An 18,774-nucleotide genomic window follows, 5' to 3' on the forward strand; every position below is an offset into this window, starting at 1 on the left:
GGGTAGCATACTAGGTCCCCTACCTTTTATTATTTATATTTATCGACATGTTCGACTTATCTAATGATATTAAGTTCATTACGTACGGTGACGACACGAGCTTATTTTTGCAAGGCGACTACCTAATTAATAAAATGAACAACTTTCTAGCCGCCCTGCACAACTGGTCCATTGTCAACTATACCTACAAAGTAATACCACAAAAATTAAAGCAATTGTTTCATTCACCAGGTAAACCTGTCACATACACCGAGCCCATTGTCCTATACGAACCAGTACAATTAACGCTGTGACAGATGTTAAGTCACTGTGTGTGTGGTTCACCCATACCATGTCCTGGGATAAGCGCGTTAGTCACATCACTAACAAAATAGCTAGTACAACCGGCATTCTAGGGCGTCTAAGAACCACCTTACCATTTAGGCAAAACTGATGGTTTATGAACACTCTGATGTACTCACATCTGGCTTATTGTCACCTTGTATGTGTAAAGTGTTACAGAGGGCATACATTTCCCGAGCGATGAGATTCTGAATGCCGTCTGGCCTTGAGTATATGATATGCGTGGTCTAGTTTCGTATTCAGAATGTACCAAGGAAGATGTCCTCAACCCTCACGAGTGTACCTACTAATGTAACGCCGCCAAGAATCCCAACAAGTATGTGCCCTGCGACATATACATGGTGCGCAGATTAATGTAACAAGTGGGAAAGTAAATGGAATATAGAAGCCTGCACCGTACATCAACTGTACAACGTACGTATAGGACATCTCTCGGCGTGTTGATGCATGGTATAGCTCCAGGAAGGTCATGCTGAAGAGTGGAAGGTGGTGGGTTCGAATCCAGCCACCGGCTGTACTGTCTTAGATCTTTTCTTTTTTTTTTTCCTGGGTTTAGCGGAGCACTTTCCAGACGGGTGTCGGCACATTTGTCCCTGAAGTCGGCCCAAGATGGATACTAACCCCCCTGTCTCCTTCTCCTTACTGCTGTGCACTCCTGCAATCTGTAACTTTCTACAGCCCGAGCGGGGGGAAAAAGTGGAAAAGAAAAGCTAGCCCATATGGATATCGCGTCCATCTTAAAAGCTTTTTTTTTTTTCTGTCACTCTTTCCTGCTCTTCTCTCGCTATTGCGTTTCGTACTCCCAAGGCTGAACCCAAGAATAACTTTATATCCTATCATGCCGCCTACTACATATCCTCGATAAATATTTTACGATTCAGATAAGAATTGAAAGGAATACGTCGCGATAAATATACGCGGAACCATCTTTGCTCGACAGATCAACGATATCCGCTTCCAGTTGCTCTATCATTCCGAAGACATACTCCCAGCAGGTATATCCCCAGGCTATACGGCAAACACGGACATATGGAGAAACCGCAGAGTGTTTTACCGGACCGCGATCTTCCGCAACCGTAATGTACGCGCCCCTGTTGCTTCAGGAGTCATCAGAAATAACCTTCTCAACAGAGTTTCCCTGTATACAGACAGGCACGACTCCGTGGCAGAGGTTCAGCGGCGGAAGGGGCACGTCATCTAAGCTTCCTCTATAAGAAGTTGTAGCTAATATGAGGCAAAAAAGGGATGCTATACGTGTTTACGTATACAAGGATGCCAGACTGTTTCGGACTTTAGAGATATACGGATTGCCGGAAGACGGTATTGAGATTCTTTTTATAGAGAGTGAGAGACGACGGCTGGAAGGAGGTAGGGGACCGCGGGGGGTCGTTGTGCGTCATGAACGGACTTCGGGTGTAGCTGTGACGATATCGGGGAAAACCTCAGGCAGCGGGCAGGTTATGTCACTCGATCCCATACCTCGGGCAAAACTCACTCATGAGCATGCTCATTCGTGTTCACTCATGTTCAATGTGGTGAATGAGTTGAGTATGTGTGAGCAAACAGAGAGCTGAGCGGGGAGTGATTGTGAGCAAACAATGAGCTGAGTTGGGAGTGATTGTGAGCAAACAATGAGCTGAGCTGGGAGTGATTGTGAGCAAACAATGAGCTGAGCTGGACATGAATGAGCAAGAGTCGACAAGCGCCGAACTCCGCCAATCCTACACCGCCTTCCAGTCGCCACACTGTGAGGCCGCAGGTCCTAAAAGGAGACACAGAAGCCGTGCGAGAACTGCAAGCCACACTAACAGGAAGCTTACGGGGTCGAATCGGTACTAAGCTGATTTTTTGCCAGTGATGAGCCGGTATTGGCCGATGCTGCTGTTATTAGCTCGAGAATTCGTTACGGAGATATTCGATGAGTTCGACCTTTCAATGTATTACCGGGTGAAAAAAAAAAAAAAAATTCCCATGATCCGTTCTGTTTCTTGGGCCGAGGCGAGACCAAGTGAAACATCCACGCTTTCGTGACATTGTGCCGATAGGTAGGGCATGACATACGGTAGGCCGTAATGTCATGTCAAAGGCCACAACAACGCACCTCCACTCCACCACCAGCAGATACACGCAGTCGTGCAGACTGCAGACAATCCAGCAGTACCGACGTTACTCTCTCTCTCTCTCCCTGTTCTTTATAGTAGTTCTTTTAGTAGTACTATAGTACTTTTAGTAGTTCTATAGTAGCACCCCTCACAGGCCAAATTATTATTCCTTCAACGAACATGCGTAAACCTAGCTCTCTCGCACGCTCGGCGTACCAATAACCGTGTGTTCACACGAGCGACATTCTTCGCAGAAGCGGAAGACGCGAAATACGTCATAGCTTTCTGAGCGCGAGCGCTTAACGTCCAGTGTTCACGTACACTGGTAACCGTGGAGAATATCCTGCGACACAGTCACAAGATATTTGTAGCAGACGACAGCAAAGACGCTGACGATGTCGTCTGCGAAGTGTCGTCTGCTAAGTGCGCAGTACGCCACTCACGATATTCCACACCGTGTGAATGCTCAACATAACACGGGACGAAACTTCGTCTCTGTGAGCAGTGGTTTTGCTTCTTCTTCCACTAGAATCTTCCGTGAGGATGTCGCTCCTGTGAATACACAGTAAGCGTACTGTCTCTTCAAACGGTGGAACACGATATGCCGTGACAAGACGCACAGTCAGTCCTCACAGTACAACCCTCACTTACCCTCAAACTTCACCGTCGAAACGCTCCCTAGCACGCCTTTTACGCCGTCACCCCAACATCACCACCACACTGGGACACGCACAGCACCACGGAACACAAAGATGGCAGCCCATCCCGTTCACAGGAAGAGAAGCTCCGCATGCACTGCCGAGACAGCTATTACCCAGTGACACAGTGCACGAGATGAGCAGACGTACTCTCACTGCATAGGTGACTGACCCACTCGTCGGAGTCCCTTTCCTCGAACGCTTCAGCTACACATTTGCCTGGCCGAGAACTTGGCTGACCGGATTGTTATCAAAGGCCGCCTTCTCACTTTCCGTTCGCGACGCCTGCTCTGCTATTCGCTCGTCTGCTACTTTTATGTCAAAGCAGACGACAGCTTCAGTTCGAGTGACCGGGAGAGGATTTCGTCTGGCTTGGCCGATTTATTGATTAATTTAAAGGTGATTTTTTTTTCGCGACGCTTAGTGACTGAATTTGAGAACCGTAATTAATAAATCGAGCAGAACGGGAAGCGATCCAAACAAAAAAAACTTTCATCTTGGTGCGTGTCGTCTGCTACCAGAAATTTTAGAAAGGCAGCGCGCGTTCTGTAATTGAGAGACAAAGGATGCTTTCCCAAGTATACCAAGTCCCTTTACGTAACGCACTGCCCAAAAACGTGAATCTAACGAGCATTTTTCTTTATATCTATTTTGAAAACAACATGACTTCCTTCACTTCGTTTAAAAACTTAATTTATTCTTCTCAATATTTGCCGAAGTGCCATTTTGGGCCATTGATAACAGAACGCAACAACAGCCTGTCTTGTTCACTTGTTTTGCTCCTTCAGCAACAACTAGGGCAGGAACGTAACCTTAATTTATTCAGCGCGTACAGAAAGCCCACCTATCGCCGTACCGTTTTACGTGTTCAGCATGAGGACACTTCATTCAGCATTTCCTCCAACCGTGGGTGTTCTGCATAGAAAAGGCACTTTCGTCTTTGCGGTCTATTTTCGACCACAATCCTTTTTATCGTCTTGGTACGCGACGGAATGTCTGTAATAGAGGGCTTATAACGCCGTAGCTGGAACCTGTTCCAGGGTATTCTCTTTAGTTTATAGGAATGATAGCAAGCTTGGTTTGGTTAGCATTATTAAAACCAATACGACGGTACGAGGAAGTCAGGCTCACGCTAATATTTGATTTTTTTCTTTATCTTTTTTTTTTAAATGCCACCGGCATCGAGAGCTAAGTTGAGAGCAGGGACACCATTTAGTGCTGTTGTTTTCGCCTTCCGCTAAAGCGATACATCAAACGAGGAAGCGAAGCGGGTCTGATACTTCGAAACGTCGACTGCAGGTTTGTGGCTTTGCGCACCGAAAGAATTATGTGAATAGGAATCTGCTGGAATAAATTACCGGCGTTCGACTTTCCTCCAGGTTTCCCGCCCCACTCAGTTATCTCTGATACATATCACGATATATATATATATGCGTGTATAAGTATAAGGCACGTGTAGGTTAATATGCATGACACACCTTCCGTGGCTTTCAGCTTTTATATCTATTGAACGTGATAGAAGTGTTCCGGCTGCCATATTTCAATCTCGTATCTATTTGGTTATTCCCATTTCTTGTGCTGTGGCGCAGCAGCGTTTGGGGGTGTCCTACATATGATGATGATGATGATGATGATTGAGGTTTTATGGCGCGCGAGCAACTAAGGCTATAGTGCGCCAAAACTGTGGTGAAAATTATGACTAGTTAAAAATCAAGCGACACAAACCACGATCTGATGTGGTAAAAAACATGTATAAGACTATAGTATATGAAAAAAAAAAAAGAACGTGTCGATTCTGCGGGACAGTGTTGCTATCACTAATTATGTAACCTCGTTTGTTATCGGATAAGAAGACACCGTTTACCAAATTACAGGCCCGTCCTAACGAATTCCCGACCATTACTATCACCATGGTTAAAACGCCACTTCTTGCATTCGCGTACGTCCTCTACATAAAAGTAATTACGAGATTCCAGAAGACCGGTACTGCCGAATGCAAAAAAAAAGGTGTTAAAAAAAAAGCACTACGGAATGCAGGAGCAGAATTCAATTTCCTTCTCCGTCCCTAATCGGTCGGCATCAGGTAAAACACTAAAGCGTACTCTCCCCTAAAAGTCAAACGGTGATGAGAGACTGTTCATATAGGTCACACACCGTGTATTCACACGAGCGACATCCTCACGGAATATTCTAGTAGAAGAAAAAGCGAAAACACTGCTCACAAAGCCGAAGTTCCGATCCCTGTTATGTTGAGCATTCACACGGTGCAGAATATGGGGGAGTGGCGTAGTGCGCGTTTAGCAGACGACACTTAGCAGACGACACCGTCAGCGTGTTTTCCTGTCGTCTGCTACGGAATATCATGTGGCTGTGTGGCAGGATATTCCCCACGGTTAGCAGAGTATACGTGAAGACGCGACGTTGAGCGCTCGTGCTCACGTGACAGCAGAAAGCTATCACGCTTTTCGCATCTTCCGCTTCTCGGGGAATGTCGCTCGTGTGAATACACGGACAAAGTCCCGCTGGAATATTCTTCCATCGCGCAACGAAATGGTATTCCGTGGATTATTTCGGTCGGAACTACTTTCATATTCACTTTCCCCCCCTCATAATAGTGGTTTGTGCTCCGACCGCTTCCATGCACGGCGAGCTCCGTGGATTACGTGGGCTACGGGACGAGAAACAGGCACCTCTTTGGAAAGTGAGGAGATCAGATTGGTACTCGGTAGGAGGCGCATATCGCGGCAATAGATCTCTAGGAGGTCGTGACAAATTACGCCGCCAGGGGCATGCGCGTCGCTGCTTTCGATGCCCAGCTCGGACTGCATTCCTCATTCTTGCCTCCTCTGATTACTGGGAGATATCATATGCAGTGCGAAGGATAAGGAAAAGAGTCCATCTCGCGTAGTTTATCTTCATCAGGCCGCCACGCTACGCGCTAATGGCAGGGATCGCTCAGAAGTACCCCCAAGAATTTCGTGGATCGCGCCTTGGAATGTGCTCGCGCTATATATACAAGCAGTACGCTGCCACCCAAGCAGCACAATGTACTGAAAGTCGAGTGCAATATATGGGGGTGGACGGGTAGGTGGAAGGCCTCGAACAGAACCGTGAAACTAAGGGACATTGATAAGAAACGTACCGTCCACCCCCATTGCACTCGACTTTCAGTACATTGTGCTGCTTGGGCAGCCAAGAAGCATACGTACGAAGTCTCTCAAGCGTTTCTTATCTCTCGGGAACCAGTTTGGTAAATGGCGAACAAACACTTATGTATCTATCACAGATGTGCAAGAACACTGACCAGCCAACCGAGACTATGGTGGACGCGGGTTCGATACCCCCGGCACCAAATGTGCTGTCTGACGTTTTCCATGGGTTTTTCGACAGACTTTCCAGAAGAATGTCGACACAGCTCGCCCTGAAGTCGGCCCAGGACGCAAACTAATCCTCCACCTGTCCCCCTCTCCTCCTTGCTGTCCCTCCCTCCATCTGTCTGCATCTGCACGCCACCCGCAGCCACAGTTGCTTCGTGGCGCTAACACGAAATTTAAAAAATAGATTCCTGAAGCAACCACGTCGATAAACTTATCAAAAAATATCCATAGCTTATCGATATATACCCAACGGTCTGCGCGTCATCACACTGTCAGCCTAACGCATCACTGCCCCTTCATCGGCAACATCTCTCCCACTGCACTTAAGAGAGGAGATGCAAAAAGATTGCTACAAAGAGTTCTCTCAATGAGGGCGACCACAGGAGGGACTGGATCCAAAGCACCCCATTGAGAAGGCGTCAAAAAGAAGCTTGTACTCGAATCAATCAGTGCACGCATATATATATAAATAAATAAATGTCTATCGATGCACGAAGAAGGACGAGCTGTTTGCATAAGAAGCTGGAGTATATCTCGAAAAAAAAAAGAGAGTAAAAGAAACGAGGCTCAATTAAATTCGCACACGCATGTCGGCCTTTTTCAAACAGCGCACACGCTAGCTATACTGCGCAAACATTGACGCTTTTCAAAGTGGAAACACGTGCGGGCTGCTTAGGCTCTAAGCGCGCGTATAGGTATGGATAGATGGAGAGAACAAGCCTGTAGGGGGTGGAGACAGGAATTAGTATGCGTCCTGGGCGGACTTCAGGGAAAACCACACAGATAGCTAGGCCAAACGAGTGGTAGGGTTCGAACCCACCACATACCGGTGTTTAACGTGACCTTGAAGTGACCACCCGGGGCGGGGGCGGGACACCCACGTAAATGGGTGCGTAAAAAAAAAAGAGAGAGAAAAAAAAACTGCTTTAAGGCAAATATTTTTTGCCCCTCCTTCCTCAATAGTAGAACATGCCACGTCCAACCTGGTCCTGCCAATGGACCTTTTGCTAGTTTTTATTTATTTACTTTTTTTTTTTTTCGTATTTCTGGAGTCAAACTTCGATCCGGCTCCGCTGCCGCAATACGTCGTGACAGCGACTACGATTTTGCAAGTTTATTAGTTATTTCTCCTGTCGACGTCACGAAACACCATTCTGCGACCACATGGATGTTACAAGGATCTATGCTCCCGTTCAACCTCCGAACGACACGAAATGTAACAGAGTGCACCCAATAGGTGGCGCCTATCGGACTCGCAGAGTTTTTGTGTCAGCGCACGATACGCTTCGTGGCGTAGAGTCTGGTAAAGTGATGCGCCTATCTATTACAGCAAATGGGAAAAAAACAAAGCTGGGCCGTTCTTATAGGTTGAACAACACGACTGTATAGACACTTCTGGCCGGAGAAGAAAACAGAGAGCGGGTGCTTACCCCGGTAGTCAGGGTGGAAGATCTTGCGCAGCCGACCGAGGGCTTCCTTGAACCCTCGGACGTCGTGCGTGAGGACCAGGATGTCTTCTCTTTCGACGACCGCGGGTGGAGGAGGGGGCGCCGTGCTGGAGGTACCTCCTGCTTCGTCGTCCCCGCTGCTGGCACTGCTGGCCACGCTGGCGCCCCCTCCGCCGAGCGCCGCGGAACTGGCTCCAGACCCACTGCGACTGTGAGGAGAGTGCTGCGGGGCGCCATCGGGACCCAAGGCGCTCCCGCTACCCGGCACACGGTCCTCAGGCTGCAGGGTCTGGAAGACACATCGCCAAAGGTACACATTATGATCCGCACCTAACGTTAAAACATCTATATATACGTCGATGGTAAGTCAACTCTTACAGGTCATGTCCGCAGACAAATCTGAAGACGTCCGCGATTGGCTTGGGCAGGAACGTGATGCCTCCTAGAGTTACTAAATAAGCTTCGCTTCAGAGTATCGACACTCATGTCTCCAAGGGAGAGCAGGAGCGCCATCTTGTTTCCGCACCACACCGGTATCTTCCCCATTTGGGGATCAAAGGCGGGTAACATAATGGCTCCCTGTGGGATAGAGAAGCGTGTACGATTGTTGTGCGATAATCCACGTATCGTCAACCAGAGCGTCCCGAGGATGTTAAGGTGAGCTCAAGGCCGTCAGCTGCTGCTTGCGGACGAAAGGAACATTTCACCCGCGCACGATAGATGGCATCGTGCGCTAAAGTGCGCCAGAGCCATTTATAGGGAGAGTTTGGCCATTCTGTGATCTTTTGCCTCCTCGTGGGTGGAGTCTATTTTGACGTCAGAGTCGTCGTTGCGCCGCCCAAAAAAGCTTGAATCCAAGCGGAATCCGCTTATCAGCCATCTGGTGCGCGCCATATTGATGCTGTCCGTCAGCTTTGTTGTCGCGATGAATGCAATCTACAGGAATAGCAGGCTTATGACCCACAGCCGCCTGTGATAAGGGGGGGGGGGGGCTTTGTTGCCAAACTGAAAGAGTTCAAGGACGAAAGGCTTTCGAAGGACAATGTACGCACGTGTCTTCCCTCCTTGCATCGTAAACAACGATCAGCATCAATATGGCGTCGGCGACCGGCTGACAACGGGACAACAATAGAGCACGGCGAGGGAGGTGGCTTAGCCGTGACGTCGCATGACGCGCTTCAACTTAGGCTCCTCCTAATGGCCAAACTCTCCCTATCAACGGCTCTGAAGTGCGCATTGCGCGTGGGTAGCGTGGCGAGGAAACAAGATGGCGCATGCTCGCTCCTGGAACTCAGTGTCGATACTCTGAAGCGTAGCTTATTTAGTGACTCTAATGCCTCCGAGTCAAAACGTCACGATGCTTCAAGGTTTAAGCTCGTACACTGATCATGTTGCGTAAACATTCGTTGAAGACGACGTACTTATTGGCGCATATGTACCACGCTTTTAAAGCAAACACGGAAATTAGTGGCGTTCACATAGTATGTATAAGTCGGCTCCCTAGCCTGGCCCACTCTCTCAGTGTTTGCGGACTATACATTATCCGCTGGCTCTGTAAATGTATAGCTGCTATGTTGTCTCGGAGTAAAGCACCGACAACAGAGAGCTATACATACACACTGCACACTTGAAGCTGTTCTTTGCAGGACTCACACAAAAGGATGTGTGCAATACTGAGCAGGACAGGGGCACTAATGGTAAAGATACCCGCGACCGATACACTAAACCTGCGTCAGCAAGCGTGAAAATGTTCGTACGATTATTCTGTTGCAAATGTAAGATCATGTGGTGCACCTTAATATAATGCTCTGCCATTTCTTTTGTGGAGACCACATACGACCAAGCCCAAGTTGCCGAGTCCCGGTTGGAGAGTAGATGACATTTACAGAACGCAGCCCATGAAGCTTTCGTGCCAGCGGCGAGGTTTGAACGCATACCTCTATGTAAGGTGACAAGAAAGCCATGTCAGAAATCCACCCGACAGGCTTCCAGAGAGGTGTACCTTCCTGTCCCTACAGCGATTGGCAAAAAATGATCTTTCTCGTCAACCACGATTATGTCAGCTAGACGCTAACCTGATATGGCCCGTAAACCAGGTGATGTACTAGAACCCTCCGCTTTGTCGTTAGCAGTACACAATGGCTGTGCATGTGTTTCCACATTCAGTTTTCAAGAGTGTGTGGACTGCTTTAACAGTAATTTTTATACGGTCTGAGCGCCAGGAAGCCACTATGCGCGGCGTACAGATGTATACAGTGGACAGCATGACAGACTAGGAAGCAGGGGGATAGTAGACGTCCTGGGCCGACTTCAGGGGGGCTGCGTCGACGTCAGTCTGGAAGGCCTGTCAGACAGCTCAGATGAAACAAGAGACAGCTCAGCCCGGGTGGAGGATTCGACCCCAGCACCCCCAGTCTTCAGCATGTCCCTCCAGGTAGCACTGAGGAGCGATGGAATATTCCAGCCGGTCGGCCATGTCGCTGGTTTTAACCTTGGAGTGTGGTTCTTTCGTGACACTGTCACAGACGAGTACCCATATATACTCCGTAACATCGCGGACGATGTTGTCTGTCCGAACCTAAGAACTGCACGAAATGTAGTCCGTCAACCCTAACAGAAGTCACTCCGCCGGACTCACTCCACCAGAAAAACGAGTTTCAAGAGACAGGAAAAAGGACGCGAAGTTCTTCTGGTGCTCTGGGAGTAATTATACTGCAGTGCCACCAGGCGGCGCTTATAGGGCTCCTATAGTTTCGATGTTGGCGTACTACTCGTCGCTGGTGCTGGTGAAATGGGTTCGCCGTTGTCGGCCTCACGTCACGACTGACGCCCTGGGGGAATGTGCGTCCTGGGCCGACTTCTAAGGGAACCGTGTGCCGACATATGTCTGAAAGCGTCTGAGGAAAACCCAGGAAAAACCCCAGGCAGCATAGCCGGCACCGGGATTCGAACCTGGGTACCTCCCAGTCTCCACATGGCATGGCTAGCACGCCATAACCCACGCGAGCTGCATGTCGCTACGTAGAGTGATTGCGGCTAACTACTGCAGCCAGTAGGAACATGCGAAGGACATCTGTGTACCGTTCCTAGGCTGACACGACTATATGCGATGTGTCGGAACACCCCCTTCCCCCCCACACACACACTCTGGATGACATTATCAAACACACATTTCCGACGCAACATGTAATAAACTGTCAATCTCCTCACCGGAAAAAACAAAAACAAAAAAGAAACTGCACTATAAAAGTACCCTTTATACACTGTACTATGAGATATAGAGAGCGTTTAGGAAACGCTGCCCTTTCGGCACAATTGCTCTAACAATTGTAAAGGAGATCATTCGTCACTGTCTATACGCGAAGTCAATGAACGGGGCTTCATGGTCCGATTGTTTGTTTGTTTGTTTGTTTGATAAGGGGTGAGGGAAGGTTAGCCATCACAGGAGAGGCTACTCGCTCTCTGCGGGGCTCTCTTTCAAAAGGCCCGTCGAAACTTCCCTCAAGAAAACGGGACGTTCGGCCATAATAGCGGTACGCCTTATTAAGTTGCCTTTAACGGAGGCTTAAACCGTCGAAAAGTCTCGAGTATTTCTCGCTTATATAATGGAGCTCCCGAAAATGAAAAAAAAAAAAATTATTATACTCAGAATGTACGTATGTCTGACCACAGGCGGACGATGCAGTGCGCCCGGATTGCCGAGTGGGTTAAGACGTCCCGCTCGCTGATGTTAGCCAAGGTCGTACTGAAGACTGGGAGGTAGTGGGTTCGAATCCTACCACCGGCTGTGTGCTGCCTGAGGCTTTTCCCCCGGGTTTTCCGGAGACACTTTTTAGACGCATGTCGGCACAGTTCCCCCTGAAGTCAGCCCAGGACGCATATACTAACCCTCCCGTGTCCCCCATTTCTTCCTTGCTGTCCTCTCTCCACCTGTCCACATCTGTACGCCGCTCATAGCCACAGTTGCTTCGCGGCGCTGACACGGAAAAAAACAACAACAACAGATAGAGCGATAGACACGTACGACGTACGCTCTGAGGAATACAATGAATAAAGTGGATTACAACTTCTAGTCCCCTATAGATTGCAATTACGTATACTTCCCATTTTTAGTCCGCCGACCGTAAATAGTTCCCCCCCCCCCTAAATAGTCCGTAATCTCCGCACAAATTTCCGTACGTTTAGCCGTCAAGGACTATAATGGAGGTGGCAGTATAATGCATAGAATTCCTAAGAAAACTACAAATGCTTTTTTTTTTTTTTTAGCGTGTACGTAGTGGAGGCCTTCGTATACTAGGCCTTGTGTATCTCATCGCATTACAGGCGGAGAGCGGGCAAATACAAGATAGCCTCACAGAGGCTGCAGTATTTGAAATAAATAAATAAATAAATAAATCGTGCGCCTTTTTGCGCATGCCACATCGTCTGTTTGTTTGTTTTTGTGATATTCCTCAAAGAGACAAGGTGAGATCAGAAATGCTAACAAATCGAGGCTCTTGGCGTATTATTTTATCAGTTATTCCTTCCACAATGTACACCACGTTACCATTTAAACTAAAGCAGCCCCAAGCAGCACAATGTACTGAAAGTCGAGTGCAACAGGGGCGGACGGGTAGGTAGAAGGCCTTGAACAGACGCGTGAAACTAACCCAAGCAGCACAATGCACTGAAAGTCGAGTGCAATAGGGGTGGACGGATAGGTGGAAGGCCTTGAACAGACGCGTGAAACTAAAGAACATTGATAAGACACATACCGTCCACCCCTATTGCACTCGACTTTCAGTACATTGTACTGGTTGGGAAAGAACATTGATAAAACACATACCGCCCACCCCTATTGCACTCGACTTTCAGTACATTGTGCTGGTTGGGAAAGAACATTGATAAAACACATACCGCCCACCCCTATTGCACTCGACTTTCAGTACATTGTGCTGGTTGGGAAAGAACATTGATAAAACACATACCGCCCACCCCTATTGCACTCGACTTTCAGTACATTGTGCTGGTTGGGAAAGAACATTGATAAAACACATACCGCCCACCCCTATTGCACTCGACTTTCAGTACATTGTGCTGGTTGGGAAAGAACATTGATAAAACACATACCGCCCACCCCTATTGCACTCGACTTTCAGTACATTGTGCTGGTTGGGAAAGAACATTGATAAAACACATACCGCCCACCCCTATTGCACTCGACTTTCAGTACATTGTGCTGCTTGGGAAAGAACATTGATAAAACACATACCGCCCACCCCTATTGCACTCGACTTTCAGTACATTGTGCTGGTTGGGAAAGAACATTGATAAAACACATACCGCCCACCCCTATTGCACTCGACTTTCAGTACATTGTGCTGGTTGGGAAAGAACATTGATAAAACACATACCGCCCACCCCTATTGCACTCGACTTTCAGTACATTGTGCTGGTTGGGAAAGAACATTGATAAAAGACATACCGCCCACCCCTACTGCACTCGACTTTCAGTACATTGTGCTGCTAGGGCTAGCCTTTCGTGTCTTTCCTAAACGCCCTCTGCCAAATCAAACGGGATTTCAACGACAGGTACTTAAAACACTCCGATCGCTATCATACACCGAAAGCATCTCCTACCTGTCTTACACGGTGAACTCCCATTTCTTCACCACCTCACTGAGCTTCCATTGACGGCACCAAACTGCACGCGCGTGCCGATACGCCGCGTACGCGCTTGGGACGTTTCGGCGCGCCCTACATTCACGGCGGAACGCGTCGTCGCCCGAAGCGCAGCCAAGTGCAGCTTGACGAGACGCGGGCGTATACACACCGTGTACCGCGCGCGCGCTCACTATTCTTCGCCGTCACCGTCAGTGAACACCCGACGAGTCCCACTTATTACAATACCGCAGAAGAGGTGTCGTTAAGCATTCGCCGAAGACGCCGACGCGAGCGTTTTGTCGCCTACGACGCTTTGAAAGTGGGTAGGGTTCGACCCGCCGTTCCAGTTTGAAATTATGCGCGCGGAAGATAAAACGCCCGCGGAATTGAAAGTGGTATTGAAAGTGGTCGCTCGAAGAGAGAGAGGGGACGTCTGCGTTGGAAGCACAGCTGTAAGCAATAGCGGTTTCATAAACGTCACATAAATCTCCATTTGAATTAATGGCGCAGTAAAGACGCACGCGCGGTGCCCCGAGGGAGAATTATATTCCGAGACGACGCGCTCGAGGACGGAGTATTCACGGGGACACTTCTGTACATCTCGGGAGATATACAGGGTGTCTCACGTAACGTGTAAAAAAAAAATATATATTTAAAAATCTATACGTCAGAAAATTAAGGGGTCAACGGTATTCACCTTCAGGGAGTTTTTTTGCCGTCGCGTCAGAAAACTTTTATGAATTTTTCGCCGTGGGAAATTTAATTTTCCAAATTAAAGTCCGGAAATTGCATAGTCAACCTAATGACAGACTTTCGACAGATTCGGGAAGTACAGGTCGGGTTTAGCCCACCACGGAAAAAAAATTCATTTCGTGGTACAAAAGTAAGGAGCGGAAAAAAAATTGGGAAAATCAGCTTTTTCTGACGCGCGTATCTCAGAAAACGCCCATTTTCCGCCGGAAAATAATAATTTTCCGACGTGTAGATTATTCAATATATATATATTTTACACGTTACGTGAGACAGCCTGTGTACTGTCCGACATTGGTGTCCAGCTTTCTTTCCCTCTTTACAGTAATGTATAGGATCACCGTAACGTATGGTACTTGCAGAGGTTCGGAATACATATCGGTGGTTCATGTTCAGATTATGCCCTATCTGGCCTATAAAGACAGGTTTCGTGGTTCAGACGGCACTCAGAAGGATCAAAATGCTCCACCAGGAAATTCCCGAGAGATTGCCGTGGGTGCATGCGTTTACTGACGCAGGACAGCGCCAAGCTATGGGAAAGAGATGCAGGAATGGATGTGAGATTACGATCAAGATCAAGCTGACTATATGGTCATGATGGCGCTCTGTGTTCACAAGTTTCAAAATTACGAGCATCGTCAAAAACAATCAAATTTCAGAGGTTAAAATTATGGGGGACAAAGGTTCGCACTGCAGCTGAAGTACAAAACTCGTCCAGGGTATGATAAACATCGTCTCTGCCCCCTGTATTTTTGTATATACATGCGTTTTCTACTCGTCAGATGTCACGCTCAGAGGAAACCGCGCTGCCTTCCGATACACCAGGGGCCTCAAACACGGGGCCCGCGATGGCCCATTCTGTGGCCCGCCGGTGCCCTTGACCACTAAAGAAAACGAAGCTACCCTCTTAAAAATTTAGTGAAGAATTGAGGAATAAAAGCAGATTTTCGGACATTGTTTTTATCCTTGCCCGGCTGCTGCCCCTGTCCATGTTAGGCAGAACATACGCGTGTGAGCACTTGTGGCTCATGAACCTCACCAGGTTACGGACACAGAAAAACGGTCTTCGCGTTCACTTTGGTAAACTGCCAAGGTGAGCAACTGTTAAGATGGGCTCATCTTAATTATCACACTAAGTCGCACTAAAGTCACACTAAATCACACATTTAGTGACACACTAAAGAAACAGAGACGGGACAGTTATGTACAGGGCCATTGAATTTTTATTTTTACAACCGAAAACAAATTTTTTTTTAAATTTTTTTTTTAATTTTTAAAGCCGGCGACCGCTGGCCCAGATAAGCCTCCGTCTGCGAGGGTGATGCTCTCCTCAGCCGCGCTTTTTTGGACTCGGCTCATTTGCGTATCAAAATTCGGATATGGATATTTTAACGCACGTGCGCGTGTTTCGGGATTTTTTTTAAATCTCTCTCTCTCTCTCTCTTAAATCTCTCAATCTGCTACTCGCTCTCAACTCTACTCTACGCTACTCAACTTTCTTCCAGAGGATGTCCACCTGGCCGCAGAACTCAACTGCGAAAACAACATCCATGCTGCTCTCATAGTTTTTTTTTTAAATAAAAATTCTGGTCAGTCTTACGTGACGCACCCTATCGGTTTCCGCGTCGGGGCATAGGGTTTCGGGTGCCTCGCGATAAGGGTGAAGTTTCTTGCGGTTCTGGCCAGACTAAGGGACGTACCGTGGACTTTGTGACGAGTTTTGGTGGATATCAGAAGGTGTTCACGATAAGGGTTCCGAAATCATGGCAGGCCAATCGCCTCCTTCCTTTGAAGTGGATGATATCACGTTATTGATCTTTCATACGACAGCTGCCTTTTGTCGTATCTTCTTCCATATAGAGAACTTCCGAATCCCGATTTAGTAAGTCTTCCTAAACGTTCGCGAGCCGCTAATTTTTGCAAAATTCGCGAATTTTAAGGGCACGCGAAATGTTCGATCAAGAATTGACACACACACATAAAAAAAAAGAAAAAAAAAAAGAAAAAAAAAAACAGGCAGCATCTTTGAGCAACGTAATGCCCTCGGGCCTTTGAGGTAATGGAAATAAATAAATAAATGTGCAAAACGCTTTTAAAAATATACGGTATAGTTTATAAGGCCATCGTTGGAGGTAAATTTTTTGAGAAACTCTTTTTGAAGTACTATTAAATTTTTTATTGAAATACCTTTGCCGTTTTGTGAAGTCGATTTTTGTTTCTTTTTGCATTGTTATTGTGGTGATTATAGACAACTTCAGCGTACGGCGAGATCTGCCGATCACGTGGGTGGGTGGTCCCTATAAAGCTATCGGTTTAAAACAAATCGCAAACTTCAGAAGGGCGCACAGGTTACTTTATCAACCCTTTTAATTACTTTGTGGCACACGTGTGCGCAACGCCGCTTTTTTTTTTTTTTTTTTTTTTTTTATCAAATGCGACACACGCGCAACCTCGGGCTAATCACGAAGCAAACCAATCCAGCTATACGAATGCTATAGCGTCCAGAGTTAGCAAAATATAGCGGCCGCGAATATATATGTGCCCTCTGTTCGAGGCTGTCCGTTAATTCGAAATTCGCACATAGAGAACGAGAGAAGTTACACTATCACTTAAGCAAGTGATAGTGTTACCTATGGCGTTACCGTCGGCAGCTTCGATCGCTGAGGGTTCCATGCAGCAGGTTGTTGCCCTTGCAAAACCCAGCTCGATAATTCGCTATTTCGATAATTCGATAATGCGCTTATCGGAGACAGTGACCGGGAAAAAACAAAGCTGCATCCCAGTAAGTCTTCATCGGGATAAGTAATTTTGTCTCTGTACTTCGTATTTTTTTCTACGTGTCGTCGCTGACGAACCCGAAAACAAACTTCCGCGTCGAGCTCTATGTGCGAGAAGCGACTGCCCTCTGTTCAACTCATTCATTAAAAAATGGAGTCGCGAAATTGATATGTTTTTGTAGGAAATCCTTCCATAGCACATATAATTTGATCATCTACTCGTGACACCTAGCACTACAAATTAGTTTGTTTGTTTTTTTTTAAAGAAAGCATCATGTCCTTGAGTTCGAAGGCAGGACCGTTCAACATCGTTGTCTTATATAGCGCTTCTTCAAATTCGAGAAAATAACGCCGTTTTTCACGTATACACCAGCTAGCTTATTGCCTCATCCTCTCTGCTAACAAATCGTTCGCTGGTACGTCGAGTGCGGGGCTCGGATTAAGACCGGCACAGAAATTTCGCTTTGGTGCTTATGCATCGCACCTCAAAGTGCCGCCGTGTGGATGTTTTTCTTTTTCTTTTTTTTTCTTTTTTACGAAATACACCCGACAACCCTCGGGCACTATACCTCAGAGACTACCACGTTACGTGACGCAAGCGCACCTGTATAATTCCGGGCAACGCGATGATGACCCCGGCGGCGTAGCTGGCCCTCCGCTGACGGCACGTCTTGCAGAGAGCTTTGGCCAAGTCCATCACGTTACGGTAAGGCAAACTGGCGCGACGACTAGTGTTTGGATTGGTCAAGGCGCGAAACGACGCCCCGTCCACCTTCTTGCGACTGCTCATCGTACCGCACCACACTGGACGACCAGCGTTCTCAACACCGAGGACCACAGCACGTCTGCCGCGTAAACAGGCATCCAATTGGCCGAACAACGACTGGAATCACTAGGGCATCACCAGGGAGGGGGCCAAGAAGATGGATATCTTGCACCCGGTCTCCAGCGAGGACTTTGTAGCGGACCAAGGATAACAGCCGTCACAAGTGGAACAGATATAACGCGGTCTCTTCCACGAAATTATTCCACACGTTCAGCACACGTTGCGTATTCCAGAGCGATGCCGCAAGAATCCAGATGTATGCAGTAGAACACTCGGTGACTGGTGTCGAACATCCATATCCAATCCGGGATTCAACTGGGGATAGACATATCCCGCTAACGCTTTAGGAACAGAGTTTGGAAGGACGACCTGTGCCTCGTCTTCTTTCTGACGTTCTGGAATTCCGCTGGAGGTCGAGCATCTGCTGTTTCGAAGGCAGCTCAGGATGTTTCGAAAGCGACAGATCATAGCAGGAAACGATATTGCTACTGCTGTGTATCTCGCCTCGTGCTCAGTTACATCCGGGATTCTTTTTTTGTCTTAGAACTTCAAGGACGCGTAAAATCAACAACGCGACGCGACTTCGCGTACGGGTTGCTCGTGAAGCCGTTCCGACGAAGATCTCGCGGTCGGCAGCCGGCCAAGTGGACCACTACGTGGCTGTTCAAAACACGACACAATCCGTCCACTTTTCGAACTGTACATCCCACGTCCAGACACTCCGCTGCCCATCCCACGTTCTGACGGCACTCCGAAACAGGTCTCCAACGGCCACTGTTTTCAAACAAACAGATACCACGCCATCCGCGTC

The 18,774-nt window shown here is 47.7% G+C and overlaps 1 protein-coding gene across 6 annotated transcripts in view; it reads right to left on the reverse strand.

Moving 5' to 3' along the window:
- The window catches only part of LOC135390797 (rho GTPase-activating protein 45-like), a 47,096-nt gene that overhangs the window by 22,987 nt on the left and 5,335 nt on the right, over window positions 1-18,774 (reverse strand). For 2 of the 6 annotated variants that reach the window (XM_064620708.1, XM_064620709.1), the window contains exon 3: window positions 7,950-8,256. In XM_064620708.1, coding sequence (XP_064476778.1) covers window positions 7,950-8,256 — 307 coding nt within the window. Of the gene's footprint in view, window positions 1-7,949; window positions 8,257-13,586; window positions 13,812-17,741; window positions 18,438-18,774 lie in introns of those variants that run through there. The other 4 variants (XM_064620707.1, XM_064620705.1, XM_064620706.1 and 1 more) reach the window with 4 other exon arrangements.

Source organism: Ornithodoros turicata, chromosome 4 (genome assembly GCF_037126465.1).
Source record: "Ornithodoros turicata isolate Travis chromosome 4, ASM3712646v1, whole genome shotgun sequence".
In the NCBI taxonomy this organism is placed as follows: Eukaryota; Metazoa; Arthropoda; class Arachnida; order Ixodida; family Argasidae; genus Ornithodoros; species Ornithodoros turicata.